The sequence below is a fragment of the Daphnia pulex genome, chromosome 9 (assembly GCF_021134715.1).
Source record: "Daphnia pulex isolate KAP4 chromosome 9, ASM2113471v1".
Classification (NCBI taxonomy): domain Eukaryota; kingdom Metazoa; phylum Arthropoda; class Branchiopoda; order Diplostraca; family Daphniidae; genus Daphnia; species Daphnia pulex.
The window spans coordinates 7159479-7178936 of NC_060025.1; the positions used below are offsets into that span (position 1 = coordinate 7159479).

Here is a 19458-nt window from a genome sequence, read left to right on the forward strand (position 1 = left end):
GTGAAACCCTTTCCAATAAGGAGACCACAGAGAAATAATAATTAACAAGTAAACAAGGGCAGAATATACGCACACAATCCATTCGCATAGGTTTTGTTTTTTCCTTCCTAGGAAAATAATAGAGCATTGTTTCTTAAATTTTTTTTTGTTTTTGTAAATCCTGGACATTTTGTATAAAAAACGGAGAAGCCAGAAGAGATTGAAAAAAGGGTTTTTTGCAATCCGGGAATCAAGTTGAGGTAGTCATCCGATTCCAGGGTAAATTTGGGGTAAATTTAGTGATTTTCTTGATCGATGAATTTTCTTGAAATGTTTGGTCGGTGGGATGTAATTCTAATCTCTCTCTCTCAATTTTCTAGCAACTTCGAATGTGTACTGAACAGTCCACGCCGCAATTCATGAACGGATATTTCCGACATTCTAATACAGAATTGAAGAGATTATACAAATACTCAAAACGACCTAAGTTCGTTTTACCAAATGTGTGGAATGAAATCTCTCAGAGGCATCCAATTTATACTAAAAGAATAAACAAGTTTAATCTTATGTTTTTATGCATAACTTGTGATTCTCGGTGAACGTCGTAATAAATTCAATTACAGCAGGGCAACATTATGTTAGGACAAGAAAGTCATAGAAGTACGCAGATAATTATAGTAACGGTGTATTTGCATTTTTATTAAAGGAAAAAAATTAAGGAAATACGATTAACGGTACAAAAGAAAAGATCTTTCCACATAATATCCGTATAACCGTTATCACTAATTTCGTGCAATTTAATTTTCAGTTGTGTTTTGGTTTGGCAACTTCAAAATTGTTCATCATTTCACCCAGTCCCAAAGCGCGGTGAGAAGCAATTTGAGCTTTCACCGGTAAAAATCTGTGACAAAAATAGGATAAAATCATTGCAATGAATTTTCTGGAGAAGAACCACAAATCGAATTAGCGTTTATCAGATTTACCTTTTTAAAATCATTAAACAAGAGATATAGCGCGGAACGACGCACATTTCTTCGTCTGTTAAAATGGAATTGATAGCTGCTTGCGCTACGTCCTCCGGTTCCAAAGCGGGTAAAAACCTTGATTTGAAAAAATTGTTCTTTTTATTCATGTGCATTGAATGCGTGATTTTAATGCTCAGTACTTTGATTTGGCTCCCGCGAAAAGTGGAGTATTGACGAGATACGGACATACAACCTATAAATTCAATTCACCGTGAAAACATTTTCGATATCCAACAAGAAAAAAGGTTATACCGTCGTTTTGATTCCTTTCCGTCCATCAATCTATGAGACATAAATTTTTGGAAAAATAAGTATACAGTGCAACATTAAAATGAAAAATGATGAACCAAAAAGCTTACAGCCAGTTCCGTCCGGAGCGATTCGTCGAAACCGACAGCTGCGAATTTGGAAGAACAGTAATCCACCAATCGGTCACTTCCGGTTAGACCAGCTAAACTGGCGACGGTAACAATATGACCCATATCTTGCATGATCATATCAGGTAGGAAACTTTTGACAGTCTGAATAAAAAATGTCAAAAATAAGTCACGAAAAGTATTTGCATCCACAATAATAAATAACTAACCCAAAAATGAGCTAGAACGTTAACGTCAAAAGTCCGCTGAATCTGTTCGTCCGAGCAATCGAGAAGAACTTTACCCGAAACTACACCAGCGTTATTCACCAAAATAGAAACCTTATCAAAAATAATTATTAAAATAAAATCTGTAACGTTTCTGTAATTTCTGCAATGTTACCTTTCCGACTTCTCGTTTTACCCGCTGGGCCATTTGGTAAACCTCTTCACGTTTACTCAAGTCAACTTGATAGGCAAAAGCTTGTCCTTTCGACATGTGAATCAATCGAACGGTCTCCTCATTCGCTATGAAATTGTAAGTAACAAGAATGAAAAATTAAAATCCACTTTAGTGACGATTACGTTATAGTTATGCAAATCACATTACCTTGCTTGGCTACATCCCAGCACACAACTTTACATCCCTCGTTCGATAGACCAATGGCCAACAGTCGACCAATTCCGCCACCGGCCCCGGTGACAAGGGCAATTTGTCCAGAAATGTCTTTCGAACGATACTTGATGGGAATCCAAGGCACTACAACTGCTTTAATGATGTAGTAAAATATCATAACCACGTTATAAGCTACATCCGTAAAGGCGCCCATTGTAGGATATTCGGAACTGTCGTTGCTCACTAGACAAGGCTCGCCAAGACAGTGTATACAACAAGATTTTTCTGCTCCACTGAAATTCTACCCGTAGATATCCTTTTGAACTCCATGCATCACTGTTTGTTGAACTTTGGCTGAAATTATCTCGAGCATTATCGAATGCTATAAGATGTCCTTGAGTCCGAGCACATGAATAAAATACAGCTGCGCATGTGCAATCCTTACAATACGAAACCCATCGAAACACAACTCCCTTCTTCAAAAATATGAAGCCCAACATATTTCCCTGATGCCCCATGGTTAGCGTCTTATGAAATCTTATCGATTTTTTTATAAACTCCTTCCTCCATCAAGGGATTTCCGAACGAGCACTAATTCCCTGCTTCCTAGTCTGTAGTTTTTGGATTAAATAGGAAACTCCTTGTTAGAAATAGTTGACAAATGGGACACTAAAAAGTACGGTCCAATAACGTCCAATAATCATGTGTACAGGCAAATAATGCTGCTCTGAAGTCGCGCTATAACTTTTGATCTGTAATCGATTGACTTGTTGGAGAACTGCTGGTATGGATTGGGGAAAAAGGAAGAAGAAAATACGATCAATATAGTTCAAAAGAATAGATCTTTCTACAAAATATCCGTAACGTTTTTTACATCACTAATGAATTGCATAAACGTATTTTCAGTTGTGTTTTGGTTTGGCCACTTCAAAAGTGTTCATCACTTCCCCCAATCTCAGTGCGCGGTGAGCAACGAGCTGGGCATTCACTGGAAACATTCTGCATAAAAAAATTGGATCAAATAAATTATTACCGTAATGAATCTAAGGTCTTCGAAAAAAAAAGTATCTTTCATCAGATTTACTTTCTTAACGTCGTTAAAAATGAGGCATAGCGCGGAACGACGCACACTTCTTCGTCTGTTAAAATGGAATTGATAACTGCTTGCGCAACGTCTTCCGGTTCCAAAGCGGGTACAACCCTTGATAAAAAAATTATTTCCATTTTTTATTTGTATTAAATTTACATAGATGATTTTAATACTCAGTACTTTGATTTGGCACCCGCAAAAAGTGGAGTGTTGACGAGGTAAGGACATACGACCTATAAAATAAAATTCTTCATTAACAATTTTCGATGTCTAACAAGAAAAAAGGTTATACCGTCGTTTTGATTCCTTTCCGTCCATACACCTGTGAGGGATAAATTTTCCAACCATAAGTACAATAAAAATGATGAGGGGAAATTACATCAGCGGAAAAGGAATGAGACTTACAGCCAGTTCCGTTCGGAGCGATTCGTCGAATCCAACAGCTGCGAATTTGGAAGAACAGTAATCCACCAATCGGTCAGTTCCGTTAAGACCAGCTAAACTGGCCACGGTAACAATGTGGCCCAAATCTTGCTCAATCATGTCAGGTAGGAAACTTTTGACTGTCTTTTAATCAATACATTTTTTTAAATTTATTACAAAAAAGTTTCGCGTCAACAATAAATCAGTACCCAAAAATGAGCTAGGACGTTAACATCAAAAGTCCGCTGGATCTGTTCGTCCGAGCAATCAAGAAGAACTTTACCCGAAACTACACCAGCGTTATTCACCAAAATAGAAACCTTATCAAAAGGAATTATTGAAATATTCTGGTTAAGGTTTCTGACATTATTATTAGAATTGCAATCCTACTATTCCAACTTCCCGTTTCACGCGCTGGGCCATTTGATAAACCTCTTCACGTTTACTCAAATCAACTTGATAGGCATACGCTTGTCCTTTTGACTTTTGAATCAATCGAACGGTCTCCTCATTCGCTATGAAATTATAAGCAACACGAAAACAAAATTGTTATCCACTACAACGACGATTCTAAGGTTACGCAACATGATACTACCTTGCTTGGCTACATCCCAGCACACAACTTTACATCCCTCTTTTGATAGACCAACGGCTAAAAGTCGACCAATTCCGCCACCGGCTCCCGTGACAAGAGCAATTTGACCAGAAATATCTTTAGAACGATACTTGATGGGAATCCAAGGCACTAAAATTGCTTTAATGACGTAGTAAAAAATCATAGCTACATCATAAACTAAATCAATAATTTTTCGCATTGTATGGTTTTTGGAAACGCTTACGAGACAAAACAAAACTCGCTGAAACAAAGTACTACAACACGATTTTCTATTCCACTGAAATGTAATTTTACCTAAGGCTGTCAATGGACCGGTTTCTACTCTGGTCCGGTCTGTTCAGCCCCAAATCCGATGTTTTTTTGTTTTTTTTTATCCGAAACCAAACCGGACTGTTTTTCGTTATTGCGCAAAACCGGTTCGACGGCAAAAAAATCCGGATTGAAATAGCATTTTTCCTTTTTGAGTTTCATCATTTTCTTTTTCCAACAAAAAAATTTAAAATTAAGAGCTTAAAAGAAAATTTAGTTTGATAAAATTACAGTTCATTTTTTATTCTGAAACAGCTATTATAATCATGCACAAGGGGAAAATGCGGCAATTAAACCACTTTCGATCTAGAGAACTGCAATGGCACTTAAACGTGTAGAAATAGTGTATTTCTTACAAGAATACTTTATAAGAGTCCAAACAGTGTAGTAAGATTTAATTTCAATTACTCCATATGGAATCTATATCTTGGACAGGTGTCGAGTCCTGTAAATTATTGTTAAACAATAATGAAAATGTACTATTGTGACATTTAAGTGATTCAATTTCATCTGAAATTTTCTCATAGTCATAGTTACCAAAAATCAGAAAACGTTGAAAGACTGATCAAGGTTAATAGTCTAGTTATATTTGGTTTTGGGACCCTCGAAGGCATTCATCGTCTCGTCTAAACCAAACGCCTTATAGGTGCTTATCAGTGCCTTGATTGGTAGCATGCTAGAGTAATAAAAATAAAAAACCCTTGAGATAACGTACCGTAACTATTTCAATCAGCAATGTGATGTTGTTTGCTATTGAGTTATCACTATCAACGTAAACATGCGCTTTTACAAGGTTATCTTTATCGTACTTGTTTTTGGTCCGTTAAATGGAATGAAAGGTTTAGAAATAATTTGAAATAATAACTAATGTTGACTAAGAAAATCACTTACGATTTCAATCCCAGCAAAATCGACAGGCGACTAGGGACCAAGCAGAAAGGTTGTTCAGTGAGAATGGCGTCAATAGTTTCGCTCGCTACCGTCTCAGGCTCTAGGACGGGCAGAATCCTTAGATAAAGAAGATTCAAATGTTACGAGCAATTCAATTGATATTGTTTCAGCTCTTATACTTGGATTCGATACCAGCAAAAAGTGGAGTCTTGACAAAGAAGGGACATACTACTGTCGTTTTGATGCCCTTACGTCCATCCACCTGCGCGTTATCAATTTATAAAAAGAAATTTAATATCACGTCGAAGACACAGAATCTATAAAAATAAGAATTTTACTGACGGCCAGTTCGGTGCGAAGAGATTCATCAAATCCAACGGCAGCGAATTTGGAAGCGCAATAATCTACTAGGCGATTACATCCTGATAGACCGGCCAAACTGGCGATGGTGACGATATGACCTTGGTCTTGCATGATCATATCAGGCAAAAAGCTTTTAACAGTCTGGAAGGAAAATAGTGTTGCTTATTTGATTGCTTTTCTCCAATTGTTTAACATTTGAATTACCCAGAAGTGCGCCAAAATGTTCACGTCAAAAGTGCGTTGGATAAGTTCATCGGAGCATTCAAGTAGCGCTTTACCTGTAACCACACCGGCGTTATTGACCAAGATTGATACCTATTTGATCAAATTTGGGTTAATATTAATATGTGCAACAAATATCTTTTCATACGTACTTTTCCAACTTCCTGCTTTAAGCGATCTGCTGCTCGGTAAATTTCTTCACGTTTAGTCAAATCAACTTGGTAAGCATAAACCTGTCCTTTGGACATCTTAATCAATCGGGCAGTTTCTTCATTCGCTGTTGGAAAAAAAAAATTGGGTGTTAAATTACATAAGATTTTTTAAAAGTTATTAATGTACCTTGCTTTGCAACATCCCAGCACACAACTATGCATCCAAGTTTCGAAAGTCCTAGTGCAATAAGTCGACCAATTCCGCCACCAGCTCCAGTCACCAGTGCAATTTGTCCTGAAATATCTTTCGATCTAAATCTAATGGGGATGAATTTGACGACTAGTGCCTCGACTATGTAATAGAAGAGCATAACCAGATTGTAAATGGTTTCAAGGATCAACTTCAACATGGTTGAAAATTGTTCGACTATTGTTGTTCACTCGATGGAAATCGCTTGAAAAGTGGCAAATCATACTACGGGTTGCGTGGCAAAAGCAACTGATTTGTGACAGTTGAGTAGAGATATCCTATTGAACTTAGGATTCGATTGCCACATCACTTTAGATGCTTAAGACCTTTAGACGAGCAACATCGAACATTATCTCTTCGCCCCGTCTTTACAGAAATGACCTCTGGATGTCAAACACAATTTTGATACGACTGCACGTGGCGAGGAACTATCTAAAGATGAGTCTCCTCCAACATCAAGAGACAAAACACGCTTGAAGATCTGTTAGCCTACCCAAAAAATGTAACAAGAGCTATGAAAAAACGATTCATTTCTTTAAAAGGAACAGATCCATTATTTGTTTTGTTTGGCAGAACCCACTCAATCATCAGAGATTACACAAGTGTGATAGTTTGATAGCTCAACAAAATCCCATGTGAAATAGTTGAAACGCAGTTCCTTATCCTTTTTTTAGAGAAGCAGGAAACTATCCATTAGATCTTTGTGTGAGTCAACTAAGCATAAACCACTCACCACCTCCTCCGGATGCGTTTTGATCATGCTAAAAACTAATACACCAGACATCTAAATTGGCACTAAAGTAAAAGGGTTAGAATTATTTTTGATGATGTATTGGTCCAAAAAAAGCTTAATCTTGTACAGTAAACGATTGAAACCATTGTGGAAAGGCTAAGATCAGTGTGTATGTGTGAATGAAGATAAGATGAAATAGAAAAAAAAAAAAATCTTGCCGTTGCTTAGAAACACGTTTTCTTTTAAACGATTCACTAGAGCCGGTGTTACTGCTGTTGGCCATAGCCTTGTTGAGGATAATATCCCTGCTGGCCCCATCCACCAGCAGCAGCGCCGGCAGGGTATTGATAACCTCCCCAGCCAGGGTACTGATATTGGCCTTGATAGCCCGCCTGTCCCTGGAAACCCTGGTATGTGGCGCCATCGTAAGAACCGCTGTAGGTACTGGTAGTAGTTGCAGATGTTTCCGTCTTACTGGTTTTCGTCGCGTCATCTCCCGCGCTATATAAGTAGAAAAATATTAAAAATGCAATCCTTTCACTGAAATATAACCTTTATTATGATTTACCTGGCATCTGTTGAAGCGTTTGTTGCGCTGGCTTGTTGTTGTGCCATCTGAGCTGCAGCTTTGGCTTGGCGGTCATTCTGCAGCTTTTGTGCCAGTTTCTGATATTCATCCTGGGCGGTGGATATTTCATCAACATTCATGCCGAAATCTTCCAGAAATTCAACTTTCCTGTTTACAAGAACAATAAATCACGTTAACTTTCAGATTATTTCAGTTGAAATAAATAAGACAACGTTACCTATGCGCAAATCGACACCGCTGTTCCAAATCGAGTTTCGATTTGAGGGCTCGGTTCAGGGCTTGAACACAACCTTCAACATCCAAAGGCTTCTTCTGGAAACGTACGTCAAAGAGTTGAATGTAGAGTCGAGCGTTTCGTGGCTCCTTCTCCAACCCTTTTTCGACGAATTCTTCGGCTAATTCCTCATCTCCCATGACTTTGGCTGCGAAACGCGACGCCCTTAACGACAGTGGTGCTAACGTGCCATTGTCCTTCTTTGCGCTTTCGATGTATTTTCTGTAGTAAGAAATCACCCGACTGTGATCGCCCTGTCGTCGTGCTAAATTGACTCGACGCACTGCCAAACTATCAAATTTAGGGGCCACCTTTTCAAGCAAGTCTAAAATCAATCCTGCTCTGTGCAAGTGACCTGAATAATGCATTTAAAAAAACACAGAATTTAGTTGATGTCAACACTGGAATTAATTTAACTACAACTAACCTGTCTTTTCTTCAAAATTGGACCACATAAGGTAAAGCGTCGTCTTGTCGTAGACATGAACGGTGCAAGCTCGTCGGTACACGCTGCGCAGCTGTTTCTCAATCAGAGGACGATTGTCCAATTCATCGTTCCATCGCGATTCTAGGTGCTGAGCGTACAACAACCAGTACTCATCGTAAAGAGCACAAGCGATGAGGCAGCGCTCGAAAAGAGTGTCGATCCTTAGCTGCTGGCCGTGTTCAATTTCGAATTCGAGGTACGCCTTCCAATTCTTCAACTGGCCACGCTCAAGAGGCTTGACATGAAAGTAAGGTCGTTTGATCTGTAAAAAGCAAGAGACAACGGTTATACGGTTATCACCCGAAAAAAAGAAATGAACTTGTTTAACTTACCCCTTCTTCAAAAGCCCATCGGTCGGTGATATCCTTTTCAGTTTTAGAGTGGAAAACCTGGCGCCTCTCTTTCGTCTTCTTCCGGATAGCCTGAATTTCTTCTTCGGTTAGCTTGATATCAGCAACAGCTTCCGTCGAAATCTTGCGTTCTGTAAAAATCTCCAATTTGAGTTCTTCATACTCTTCAGGGGTTAGCAGCTCTTTGGGGTCATTCTGATTCACTAAATCCTGAAAACTGTTACAACAATTTAGGTTAGTTTCGAAAATATTCAAGAGCGAGAAAAAACGAATAACGAATTTACTTGTCCCAGTGAGTCGTATGAAATTGCGTGGGCACAGCAAGTAGTTTGTCGTAAATCTGAAAGACACGGCGAAGATCGTCCCGCTCCACTTCCCAGTTGATGTAGAGCTCCCAAAGACGATCTGAGCGGAATTCCAGTCCACAGACTGTCATGGCACGTTCAAATTGTTCGCGAACAAATGTTTCATTTGCTGCATGATGGACACGGCAGTAGTTAAGATAGTGTAACCACAAGTCAACAGATAGAGGAATAGCAGCCAGGCCTCGTTCAAACACCTAAAGAAAATCAATCGTTTAAGAGAAACGAATTCTTGAAAGTAAAACAGTTCAGCACAAACCTTTTCGCAGTCTTTCTTCATGGCTTTTTTCTTCTCGTAGTCAGCCCACTTCTTCCAGTAGCCATAGCAGTAAGGGTACCGGCGGAGGAAAGAGTCGTACGCCTCTCGTGCAGCAGCCACATCATTTTCATGATCGACGTACTGAAGAAGGGATGTCCACGCCTGGAAATCTTTTGGGCTTTCGATGACGGGTCTCCAGAACTTTTCGAGGTCGGGTAACTGCTCGGATTTCATGATGCGGGGTTTGATGACGTCGAAGGCCGTCCACAGTGACTCTGTGGACTCGTTGTCGCTCACGTCTTCACGGATGCCTTCCACAACACTTTCGGAGTTGCTCATTGAAGTTTCATCTTTCACTTCATCTTTGGGCTCTGTTTTGACGCGCTTTTCTGTCAGGCTCTCCGAGTCTTCCTCACCCATCTCATCGATGAACGGCCGTTTGCGATTCTTGGATTCATCGTCTTCACCAGAGTCTTCGGCGGTTTGGTTTCCGTTAAGTTCACCTTTCTTGACTTCGGTGGTTTCGCGCGCAGCGCTCCATTCGAAATCGGCTTTGGCTAAACGAAAGAAATGAGGAGAAAATGAAAAACTAATTTCTGATGAAATGGCAAAAACAAATAATCAACACACCTGCAATGACACCCAAGCCGCTGTTGCTGTCTCCGCCGCCTAATTGTGATTCTGAAACGAAAAATTCCAGAGTTAATTTTTCAAGTAATGGCAACGACGAGCGAGAACAAGTTGCATGAAATTTTGAGTTTTTAAAACTAATGGCTGGCCCAAACAAACCTCATCGGGTCTCACTGTTTTGCGCTTTGATAGTCATCCCCCAACCTGTCGCGAGGGGATTAATTATCTGTGACGAACATGATCGTGGGTTCACATAAGTCCCCCTCTCTCAGTCGATGTGTGCGTAAAAAAAAGGGATCGCTAGAACAATTGGGGATTAAAAGTGTTTATAGGGCCTTGATGACTTGAATGTAATCAAACATTTGTCTTATTAATTACAAACGCTTGGCGCACGGCACTCCAATTTTTGCTGTCTTGTGTGTGCCTGTGTAGTAGAAGGAACATTTTCCCACCTGGTACAAGGTCAAAGGTTCAAAAAGGCCAAGAAAAATTGGTATGCAAAATATAGTTATATACTTTTAGATGGATGACGCCTTGTGTGAGATTTAGGTATAACCAAACTTACCACTGAATCCTCCTTCCATCACGATTGAAGAATCGCCGCCTTGCCCGTTCTCCTCACTGCCCTGGTCGTAGCTCACCCGGCTGCTGCTGTCTTCCATACCACCAAAGCTGTAGTCATTATCTTCCATGCTGCAGAAACAAACACGTAGTGTTACAAATCAATACATGTTTTTAATGACCAGTTGCCCATCTCCTTTCCGAACAACAAAGGTTCCAAAATCAATTGTCTGAAAACAGGGTTTCAAACTGTAACAATGTTGCACTTATAAATAAGAATAGAATTGTTAGTTTGAAGTTTTAAATGTCATTCGAACCCACACCAGGATTTCAATGAAAATTACCAACCACCTTCCACTGAATCACTTATTTTCATAAAATAAAATAAAATATAAATATTTTTCTAAGAAGTATAGCAGGAAGCATAGACAAATACACCCACTTAAGATTAATATTACTCATAAAAACAATTGTTTACTTTGACTGTGTACTACTTATGTTTCACTTGATGATTGAAAATATACAGGTTTCCATGCAATTTGATTCTCATTTTTAACTATATAATCCAGCAAGGAATTAAAAGTTATTAAAGCGGTTTCTGAAACTCGAGAACATTTCATTTCTTGGCACTCCGTGTGGTAAAAATTTTTCTAAACAAAAATACAATAAAACATATAGGCCGGCACGAAAATCCTTTAACTCGACTTTAAACTAAGTTTTTTTATACTCAACCATAATGAACGTGGGAATCGGTTTCATTACCTTAAAATATTTGTGAATGCTGGATGTCTACGATGCAGCTGGATAAAATAGGGATAATATAACGAGAGAAAAACTTGACGACGAAAAGACGCTTGCTCTTTCGCTGCTTTACACAAAAATTCTTATCAGATAAGAATGGCGGTCGGCACACAAGCGGCATCTGTTGGTAAACTTTGCGGAGTCGGGGTGAGCGCCATCTGACGAGTTGCGCTGGCGGCTACCACAAAAACAATTTGGAAAATGCGCATTGCGCACGCAAAAGAAAGACTAATACTATCAGTTAAAAAATAACTGGAGGACTGAAGGCAAATGTCATGTTTCCTCCACGAACATATTTTTGTAATTAATTTACTCGTCTCTCTTTGCACGATTAGCAATTTAGTTAGAACAAGAACATGAGAAAGGTGGTTACTTAAATATTCCTCACCATCACTATTATTACTATAAGTTTTATCACAAAATATATCACGAATGTAAATTCCTTCCCTTGGGGGCTCTCAAGAAAAAAGTGTTTTACACAGAAATTCTTATGTTTTTCGTGCCTCATTTATTTTCCTTGTTATTGATAAGACCACGCCCCCAAAAAACAGCTTCGTTCCTCTTGACAACAAGTCAACAACAAAACAGATTATTTATATTACATTACTCTATTTCTACAATAATAATATGGTAATAAAATTGATTTTGGCTGTTGTAATTACAGCTTTGGAAATCCAGATTGCAGCAGAAATTGGCGGCAGCGACATCATTACTATAAGTAAAATAAACAGGTAGTGAAAGTGAAAGTAATTATCAATGGGGAAAGAGGGAAAATGCAATTTAAACGACATACGGAATTAATTGGCTAGAAGTGGAAAAACCTAGCCTGCGAGAAAACACTATCATCGGTATTGTGAAAAAGAACTACCGAACTTTTTTTTTTCTTATAAAACTATTAAATGACGGAGGCTGAAGGCTTTATCGAATAATAAGCTTTCCAGGTATCGTGGTGCGTGCCAAAACCCGTCAAACTTTCTACGAGAAATATACGAAAAGTTTATGGATGAACGCGAAACACGTCTAGTATTACTTTCGTCTCATTAAAACGGTTTTACGTCCGTGAAGCGTATTCTGGATATTTATCACTCAGGACGTAGACCTAAAGGTGCACGAAATAGAGAGCAACCCTCAACCCAGATGCCTGTTCCATATTTCTATGGGCATGAAAGTGGAAGTCAAATATCAAGAAAACAAGGACTAAAGTGTCCATCACGACATCCAGGAGAAATCTGTCTGCTGGTATAAATCTTTTTCCTTACAAAACAGTAACAGAAACTTGACGTTCTTGATAAATAAAACATCAAGGAAATGCATTACTCGGAGCAGCGTCAATGACTGGTGAAATAAGCCTTGCAGATTTCGAATTCTCATACAATTAAAGTTTAAATGTATTCGTGTATTTCCTTTACGTCGCTAGAAGGCTATTGTTTCCGCTGTGAAAGTTAAAATAGATTTAAAATAAAACGGAAGTTAGAAATAATTTTTATTTTTCTTGGCGTGTCGAAGATACGATAAAGTTGAGGACTTAATAATGAAGCTACCTGACAAAAGAAGAATATTTTCAGAGGAATAAAGCGCCGCTTGAGCAACAACAACAACAAAAAAACAAAAATTTCACGGCCAAAAATCGGAAACTCTCAATTAGTTGAGGTTTTGGGGTTTGACAGTACATGACCTCGATGAAGCTTCAGTGAGTTGATAAACAATGGACGTCTTTGCTTTGAATGCAAGGATATCCCCAGTCTTATGAAAGAAAAACAACTCGCTACGAATTACTAATGATCCTTGCATTTCGTAAACTAATTTATTCGTCATTAGTCGAAATTTGAAAAAAACACGCTCAATTACGCAATATGGAGAAAATGAACCTGGCAACAGCGCATGTTTACAACGAGGCAATGTTTCGTGTGCCAACAAATTCATGGACGATCGTCAAGCGAATTCCGTGATTTCGTAGCCACCTGCGTACTAGCCGCGTACGAAATGCGCAAGTACCGACCGCTCCGATATTCGACCTGACGAATAATATCCTAAGCCCCGAGGAAAGAGGAGGACCTTGGCGAACCAACTCGCCGATCATAAATTGTGATTATTCCTCTTGTTTTCATTTGTTAAGGGACTCTATTGTGGCTTCCTTAATATAAGTAAGGTTGAATTTACGTGGTATGTTCCGTTTCCGCCTTTTTTCAACTGCATACCGTTCATTTATAATTAGATTTTTTTGTTTTACTATTCCTAGAAAGAAACACCAGCACAAAAACATGGCATCAGCTGCTTACAGAGCAACGATCAATTTCGCTGATCGATTCGTCCCACAAAAAATGCGACCTTTATGGGAACACCCAGCCGGGCCGAAAACCGTATTCTTTTGGTCACCTCTCTTCAAATGGGTCAGTAAAAACTTAATTAATTAAAGTTGTGTTTGTGTTTCTGATTGCAAAACTCGTTTTCATTAGGGCTTGGTGCTGGCAGGCATCGGGGACATGAACCGCCCAGTTGAGAAAGTCAGCATTAGACAGTCTGGTGCTTTGGCAGCCACAGGATTTATCTGGTCCCGATACTCGCTGGTCATCATACCAAAGAATTGGTCTCTTTTCAGTGTAAACTTGTTTGTTGGCCTGACTAATGCTTACCAAGTGATTCGGGTGCTCCTCCACAACAACAAACAGAAGGCTATAGCTCAATAGTTTTCCATGTTCGTGCCAAGACTGCTCCAGTCGTAGTTCAATTTATGATCATTTTATTGTTGAGAACAATTGATAATGTAAATTTTTGTTTTCCTTCCCCCGTGAGACATCTATTATACAGTTGTCCTCCAGTACAAAAATACAAATGTACACCACACCGGGTGGCAAGTACTTACACGGTAGCGTTCATTCAAGGTTAAAAGAAACCGACAGGATGATAAAAAAGACTAGTATATGATCACACAATTGGCGAAGAGGACTTGGACGCGGAAGTTTCTCACCATATCCGCTCTCTGGCAACAAACCGTTGCTAATAGATGGCACGGTAATATAATAGTTAAATATAAACAGTGACCTTAATGCGTTTTCCATAACATGGCCAAGTCCCAAAGTCAAATTCAACCACGACGATGACGTTATGCGGTTTACATTTAACATAAACTTGTGCGCGTAGTACTTTAACCACTTGTCAGAAAATTTTGAAAATTGGAGGGTGGACGACAAACAAAATTTTTTTGAAGAATAAGAAGAAAGAAAGAAAGAAATAACCGAACGGCTTTTGTTATCAGAGCGTGAGTTAGCCAGGTCCGGCATTTGTCGTTCGCCCGCCCCTTTCGCCCACTGAAGAACGTGATGACGCACTCGCCGATAGGTGAAAACTTTTTATACCGAGTCGTGAGCAACCTTAACGCTGTTTCAAATCCAATTTTTTAGTTTTTTTTTGTTTTGTGTGAGTTCGGCGGGCACGTCAATATCGAACGGAAATCCCATTACATTATCCCCATTGTTGTGTGTATACATTATGACCAAGATAGTCTAGTGCAACTATACCAACAAGGTTTCTTTGGTTTCTTCAACTTATTTTTTCGACGAATGACCGCAGTTCTAAAGCGAAAAAAGAACTGATTTTTTTTCTTTTTTGTTCTGCTGTAGGCCCATTAACAATTTTTATTCACGCTAGTCGAAAGAACGTGTATAACTCAAAAGCAGCCCCACAAAATTTGCACGAGACCGTATTGTACACCCATGACGTGTTTTATAATAAAGTGAAAGGTTGGCAACAAACTCAACGACAGTATCGGCTAATGTTTTTAAGGCAGTGTCACGATCTGGTTCCCGTTTCTTTCTTTTTTTTTCACCGATTCATCATTCACGTGATATGGGCGTGGAGGGAAAAATGAAAACAAAAAGTAAAAATCTCTTGGAGGAGAAAAAGTTAAAAAATAAAAAAATAACCGTTTTGCGCTGACAACTGTCAACTTTTATTCTCGCATCGAGAAAACCGCATCGGAAATCTAAAAATGCCGGGAATCTCTTATTATGTAAATGTCAAGGGCAATATCTCCTCCGTCTGTGTTATTATTACTATAGCGCGGCTGCGCATCGTGGAAAATAATAAAAGTTTGGACGACAAGAATGCGTTTGGCTTGTTGTTGTTCCATCTAAATCTGATGATTCGATTTCGTCTAAAGAATAGATTAAATCCTACACACACACACACACGAGAGAGGAGTCTCCTCCGGGGCAAATATTTCTTCATTTGTATATTTATGTTGTGCCTACTGCTGCTGATGCAGCTGTGTGGTTTAAAAGAGAGAGACCCATTCAGCCGCTGCTGCTGCTGGCCCCCACGTAATATTTGGTTATTCCAACGTGTGGGCAAATAAGTTGGAAATACACCTGACCTTCTGCCCACAACTTGTGATGAGACGGATCATTTTTCAAAGCTGCAAAAAGCCCCTCGAGATATTTTGGTCCGTGAGTTAGAAAAATACAAAAAAAAATCAAAGTCCATTTCAAGATGAAAGAAAAAACACACAAAATGGCAAATTCTTTAGTAGAAAACAGAACGTAGTCGAACGGAAATGCAATCAGCGACAAGTCGGACTCTCCCGCGGTACTACTCCCGAACTACTCAAGCGGTAAACACAGTACTCATTCGGCGAAAGCACACGGATGGCGTAAGGACAGTGTTTTTGATCAGCAGTTCGTTTTCGGGGAAAATCCGAAACTGCTTTTCTATTTTGTTATTTTTCTTGAAAAACAAAATTTTTTGTTTTCTTCTTCTTCCAGCTAACCTCGAGGGGAGGGTATATATTTTTACGTGGGTGTAGGTGTGTGTGTGGTTGTTGACGAGTGTTTCATGCCCCGAAGGCGGGTATATATGTATAAGAAGAAGAAGGAAAAAGAAGGTAGATATATAGCCAATGCGCCAGCAGTTGTTGTTGAAGAAAGAAACCGAAGGGGGAGAACAAGAAAGAGAGGAAGGGAAGAACGTGATCTCCTCCAGGCCTCCAACAGACAGCGGGCAACACTCGCACGAACGCCGCGTTCGTAGGCGGTTCGTTCGTAACCTTCGTTCGCGCATACACAATTATAAAAAAAAAACGACCTGCTGCTGCTGCTGTTCCTGCTGTTTAGTGAATTTTGTTTTGTTTTTATTCTCCTCGAATAATTTTTCGTGCGGAAGGAAAAAATTCCGAGAGAGAGAGAGAAAAAGAAAAAGTTATTGATTGAAATCGGTCAAAGTTGATATACTACCTGGGATTATTCCACGTTTTTCCAACGGGGAAAAATAAACAGCTCACAACTGCGCGCGGGGCCAACACCTTTAAATTGGGATTCCAGACACTGAAAGTAAGTTCACATTTCTCGGCTTATTTCCTCCGGATGCACTCTTTGAGAAAAAAAGAAAAAAAAAGGGAATAGATTTTTTAGCATATCAGTTTACACAGCAACGAAAATAAGAAGAGATATATTTCTCCAACTGTTGTGTATAGGAATTGGATACCAAACAAAAGAGACCTATGCCCTCGTCGTTTTTCTCTGTGTGGAATATCATAAGGACAGCAGGTTAGTTCGCTTTTTGTGTGTGTGAGCCAGCAGGCGTTCAAGGGGGGTGGGAGGAAAGGTGAACGCTTGAATTCATCACGAAACTGGCTGGAGAATAAGCTGCATATAGGCGGCCGTTTCGTGCGGGTGCATATCCACGTAGTACACGCCTGTGCATCTTAAATAACCTTGAAGAGAGAGTCTTTGTCACGATGCTCTTTTCTTCGTTAGACTCGCTCACGCGGGCTCGTTATCTTTCGTTTCGCTTGTACATTTTTCTCTCTCTTCTTCTTCTACGCTTTTTCGGGGGGGGGGCTGTGTACAGCAACCATAAGGCGAATGAAATATACACAAGCGCACCGGTTAAGTCCCTTTTTTTTCTTACTAGTACCTTAATACCTGGTTTTTTGAGCTGTCATTTTGTTTGTCGTGGCTCAACTGGGTCGACATTGCGAAACTATTTTGCGTCAGCAGACAGGAAATATTATAAGGCTTTCCTTTCATTTCTCGCGATAATAATCTCTCTGTCTCTTTATTATTTATCTATTCGTATTTATCATTTTCTCTTTCTTTTTCCTGAATTTTCATTTTTTTTTTCTTTCGGCCTTAAACCGTCGATTTCCTGACATTTATTGTGTCGCACTCGGTTGACTCATATTGTTTGTTTCTGGTACTTGGTACATTTCTTTATATTTCTCGTTCCGTACCGACGCTCTGGTGAACTTGCCTTTTAAAAACAAAAATCGGCTTGAAGTTTCTTCACGGTTTTGTTACATCCCTTTTCTTTTCTTTATTCCGAGGAAAGAAATTTCGTCTTTTTTTTTCGATTAAACGTCAAATCGCCCCATCGTTTACATTATAATACCGGTTTTCTCTTTAAAATAATAAATTAAAACTGTTTCTAAATTTTTTTCAAAGAGCGATGGTATTATTGTGAGAGTATAGCTGAGAAAAAGGGGGGGAAAAGGCTAAAATAAGAATCTCAGCTGTAATGCATAATGACTCGGAGCATTCTCAGCAGCAGCCGCGACGGCCCGATGAGGTCCAGCTGCGTTGGAAAATGGGAAAGTTCTTTTTTTTTTCTTTTTCAAAAAGCCCACCCTGTTTCAAAGTCATAAAAGAAAACGAAAATGACTCAAACCCAGATAGCCTACTACTACTGGATCCAATAGAGAGAGATGGTTGTATAGGGAGGGGCGTTTTGTTATTTCAACTACTATAGGGCCAAATAGTTGAAAGAACTTTAATCTCTAGCTGGTCGTCTTCGTTATTTTGGCTTCCTGCTGTTTCAAAATAGCTGTCCCTTTTTTTCCGTCCAGATTAGCAGTCACACACACAGCAGAGTCGCGCAGATTGGACAATAACAGCTGCACCCATCGGGGGATTTAAAAAGCCATGGTAAATACCTCTAGCGCCATGTCGTCGGAGCGAGCTATCCCAGACCTGTGGGATGTGTTCGGATCGCGGGGCGGAAACGGTGGCCTGGCCGTCCGGCGCAATTCCTGGCAGAAGATGCAGAAGCAGCTGAGCGAGGACGAGCGGACCGTCACGGAACTGTTCAACGATCTTCACGTTCACGCCGATCTGCCACCCGAGAACAATCCTACCAAACACAAAAACGCCAGGTGAGAGAGACACAGCACAAAAGAAAAATAAACAAACATTCAAAATTATATTGATAAAAAGTCTAAATAGTCTTTTTTTAATAATAATCCCCTGAAAATTTTTCTTTTCGTTTTATTACCGTGCGTTAAATCTTCTTTGCCCACTCCCGCGGATGACTGCGGTATTTTTTCCTTCCTCCACCTTTGGGTACACCTATTCAGCAACCATCGCAACAAAACCAACGAGTACAATGAGCGTAATAACATTAGCAACAACCAACAGCAGCAGCAGTCGAACAATAACTGGGAGCACATTGAAAAGCACCTGTCCATGAAGAAGACGATCCGCAAGAAGATGATGCGCGATTTGCAGCAGGCATTCATCGACGGCCAGGAGCCGCCCGACGCGGCCCAAAAGTGGGACAACGTTCAACTGGACGCACACAAAGCCGGCATCGAACCCAATTTGCTCGACATGTTGAAAGAGAAGAAAAGCGAACAGCAAGCGCCCGTATTACAATCGAATAACCCGCCGCCCAAGAAGCCCGGATTCTGGAAGAAGTTGACCATGAGGAAAAGCAGCAGCAGTAGCAAACGGTGATTTCATTCCTATATAATTTAAAAATAAAAAAAAAAACAACCACCCACCATTAAAAAAAAGAAAAATTTAAAAAACAGAAAAAAGTTACGAAAAAACGAACAAAAAAATAAGAAGATAAAACGTTAAGTTGCTAGCAATTTTGAAATTCAAAGGATGAATGATTCCAATCATCAATTAGAGGTCGCTATTATACATAAGTTTACATAACCTGGAAACTAAAGTGACGACGAGGACAACTTGGTGGCCTATTCTAATTTTACACGTGTCCATAAACTCTCCTTCTACACCCTTCTATATAGAAAAAGAGAAAAAAAAAAAGAATTTCCATTATTATTATCCTTTTGTTCCACTCTCTGACGTCCTTCGTTAATTTCTTCCTCCCTTCTCTCTTCTTTAT

The 19458-nt window shown here is 39.5% G+C and overlaps 4 protein-coding genes across 10 annotated transcripts; 1 reads left to right on the top strand and 3 right to left on the bottom strand.

The window, feature by feature from the left end:
* Positions 1 to 657: 657 nt before the first annotated feature.
* On the bottom strand, positions 658 to 4426 carry LOC124202800 (estradiol 17-beta-dehydrogenase 11-like). 4 transcript variants are annotated; one of them, XM_046599226.1, is made up of 9 exons: positions 4084 to 4426; positions 3879 to 4003; positions 3698 to 3808; positions 3471 to 3632; positions 3358 to 3387; positions 3246 to 3298; positions 3060 to 3176; positions 2850 to 2974; positions 2197 to 2753 (listed from the first exon to the last, which is right to left on the bottom strand). In XM_046599226.1, exons 1-8 carry the CDS (start codon positions 4301 to 4303, stop codon positions 2878 to 2880), a joined length of 915 nt encoding a protein of 304 aa, XP_046455182.1. In that variant the 5' UTR covers positions 4304 to 4426; the 3' UTR covers positions 2197 to 2753; positions 2850 to 2877. The 4 variants fall into 4 exon arrangements, with proteins under 4 accessions (XP_046455180.1, XP_046455179.1, XP_046455182.1 ...); XM_046599224.1 differs by lacking the exons at positions 2197 to 2753; positions 2850 to 2974; positions 3060 to 3176; ... (3 more) ...; positions 3698 to 3808; positions 3879 to 4003 and adding exons at positions 658 to 880; positions 963 to 1079; positions 1145 to 1197; ... (2 more) ...; positions 1591 to 1701; positions 1763 to 1887 and having other exon boundaries at positions 4084 to 4361; XM_046599223.1 differs by lacking the exons at positions 2850 to 2974; positions 3060 to 3176; positions 3246 to 3298; ... (3 more) ...; positions 3879 to 4003; positions 4084 to 4426 and adding exons at positions 658 to 880; positions 963 to 1079; positions 1145 to 1197; ... (2 more) ...; positions 1591 to 1701; positions 1763 to 1887 and having other exon boundaries at positions 1970 to 2437.
* Positions 4427 to 4739: 313 nt separating this feature from the next.
* LOC124202799 (epidermal retinol dehydrogenase 2-like) lies at positions 4740 to 6522 on the bottom strand. Its single transcript, XM_046599222.1, has 8 exons — positions 6229 to 6522; positions 6042 to 6166; positions 5872 to 5982; positions 5647 to 5808; positions 5484 to 5566; positions 5305 to 5421; positions 4951 to 5089; positions 4740 to 4858 (listed from the first exon to the last, which is right to left on the bottom strand). The coding sequence occupies exons 1-7, from the start codon at positions 6449 to 6451 to the stop codon at positions 4993 to 4995; spliced, it is 918 nt and encodes a 305-aa protein (XP_046455178.1). The 5' UTR covers positions 6452 to 6522; the 3' UTR covers positions 4740 to 4858; positions 4951 to 4992.
* A 584-nt stretch (positions 6523 to 7106) lies between these two features.
* LOC124202796 (pre-mRNA-processing factor 39-like) lies at positions 7107 to 11456 on the bottom strand. 3 transcript variants are annotated; one of them, XM_046599217.1, is made up of 11 exons: positions 11299 to 11455; positions 11015 to 11186; positions 10541 to 10668; positions 9976 to 10026; positions 9346 to 9902; positions 9009 to 9283; positions 8707 to 8941; positions 8315 to 8636; positions 7831 to 8242; positions 7593 to 7760; positions 7107 to 7525 (listed from the first exon to the last, which is right to left on the bottom strand). In XM_046599217.1, the coding sequence occupies exons 3-11, from the start codon at positions 10665 to 10667 to the stop codon at positions 7291 to 7293; spliced, it is 2382 nt and encodes a 793-aa protein (XP_046455173.1). In that variant the 5' UTR covers position 10668; positions 11015 to 11186; positions 11299 to 11455; the 3' UTR covers positions 7107 to 7290. The 3 variants fall into 3 exon arrangements, with proteins under 3 accessions (XP_046455173.1, XP_046455174.1, XP_046455172.1); XM_046599218.1 differs by lacking the exons at positions 11015 to 11186; positions 11299 to 11455 and adding exons at positions 10135 to 10275; positions 10354 to 10427 and having other exon boundaries at positions 10541 to 10674; XM_046599216.1 differs by lacking the exon at positions 11015 to 11186 and having other exon boundaries at positions 11299 to 11456.
* A 4510-nt stretch (positions 11457 to 15966) lies between these two features.
* Positions 15967 to 19357, top strand: LOC124202801. 2 transcript variants are annotated; one of them, XM_046599227.1, is made up of 4 exons: positions 16224 to 16661; positions 16805 to 16877; positions 18176 to 18481; positions 18683 to 19357. In XM_046599227.1, exons 3-4 carry the CDS (start codon positions 18252 to 18254, stop codon positions 19059 to 19061), a joined length of 609 nt encoding a protein of 202 aa, XP_046455183.1. In that variant the 5' UTR covers positions 16224 to 16661; positions 16805 to 16877; positions 18176 to 18251; the 3' UTR covers positions 19062 to 19357. The 2 variants fall into 2 exon arrangements, with proteins under 2 accessions (XP_046455184.1, XP_046455183.1); XM_046599228.1 differs by lacking the exon at positions 16805 to 16877 and having other exon boundaries at positions 15967 to 16661.
* Positions 19358 to 19458: the final 101 nt, after the last annotated feature.

Bases quoted from the DNA above. Each gene is read 5' to 3' on its own strand.
- LOC124202800 (XM_046599224.1), bottom strand. From the start codon at position 4,303: ATGCGAAAAATTATTGATTTAGTTTATGATGTAGCTATGATTTTTTAC. The intron at 1,888-4,083 runs GTAGTATCATGT...ACAATTTCATAG, and splicing joins CTGGGATGTAGCCAAGCAAG to CGAATGAGGAGACCGTTCGA. The intron at 1,198-1,256 runs GTATAACCTTTT...TTGAATTTATAG, and splicing joins GGAAAGGAATCAAAACGACG to GTTGTATGTCCGTATCTCGT.
- LOC124202799 (XM_046599222.1), bottom strand. From the start codon at position 6,451: ATGTTGAAGTTGATCCTTGAAACCATTTACAATCTGGTTATGCTCTTC. The intron at 5,809-5,871 runs GTAATTCAAATG...TTTTCCTTCCAG, and splicing joins ACATTTTGGCGCACTTCTGG to ACTGTTAAAAGCTTTTTGCC. The intron at 5,567-5,646 runs GTCAGTAAAATT...GATAACGCGCAG, and splicing joins CTCTTCGCACCGAACTGGCC to GTGGATGGACGTAAGGGCAT.
- LOC124202796 (XM_046599216.1), bottom strand. From the start codon at position 10,667: ATGGAAGATAATGACTACAGCTTTGGTGGTATGGAAGACAGCAGCAGC. The intron at 9,284-9,345 runs GTTTGTGCTGAA...GATTTTCTTTAG, and splicing joins TGAAGAAAGACTGCGAAAAG to GTGTTTGAACGAGGCCTGGC. The intron at 8,637-8,706 runs GTAAGTTAAACA...TGCTTTTTACAG, and splicing joins GATGGGCTTTTGAAGAAGGG to ATCAAACGACCTTACTTTCA.
- LOC124202801 (XM_046599228.1), top strand. From the start codon at position 18,252: ATGGTAAATACCTCTAGCGCCATGTCGTCGGAGCGAGCTATCCCAGAC. The intron at 18,482-18,682 runs GTGAGAGAGACA...ACACCTATTCAG, and splicing joins ACCAAACACAAAAACGCCAG to CAACCATCGCAACAAAACCA.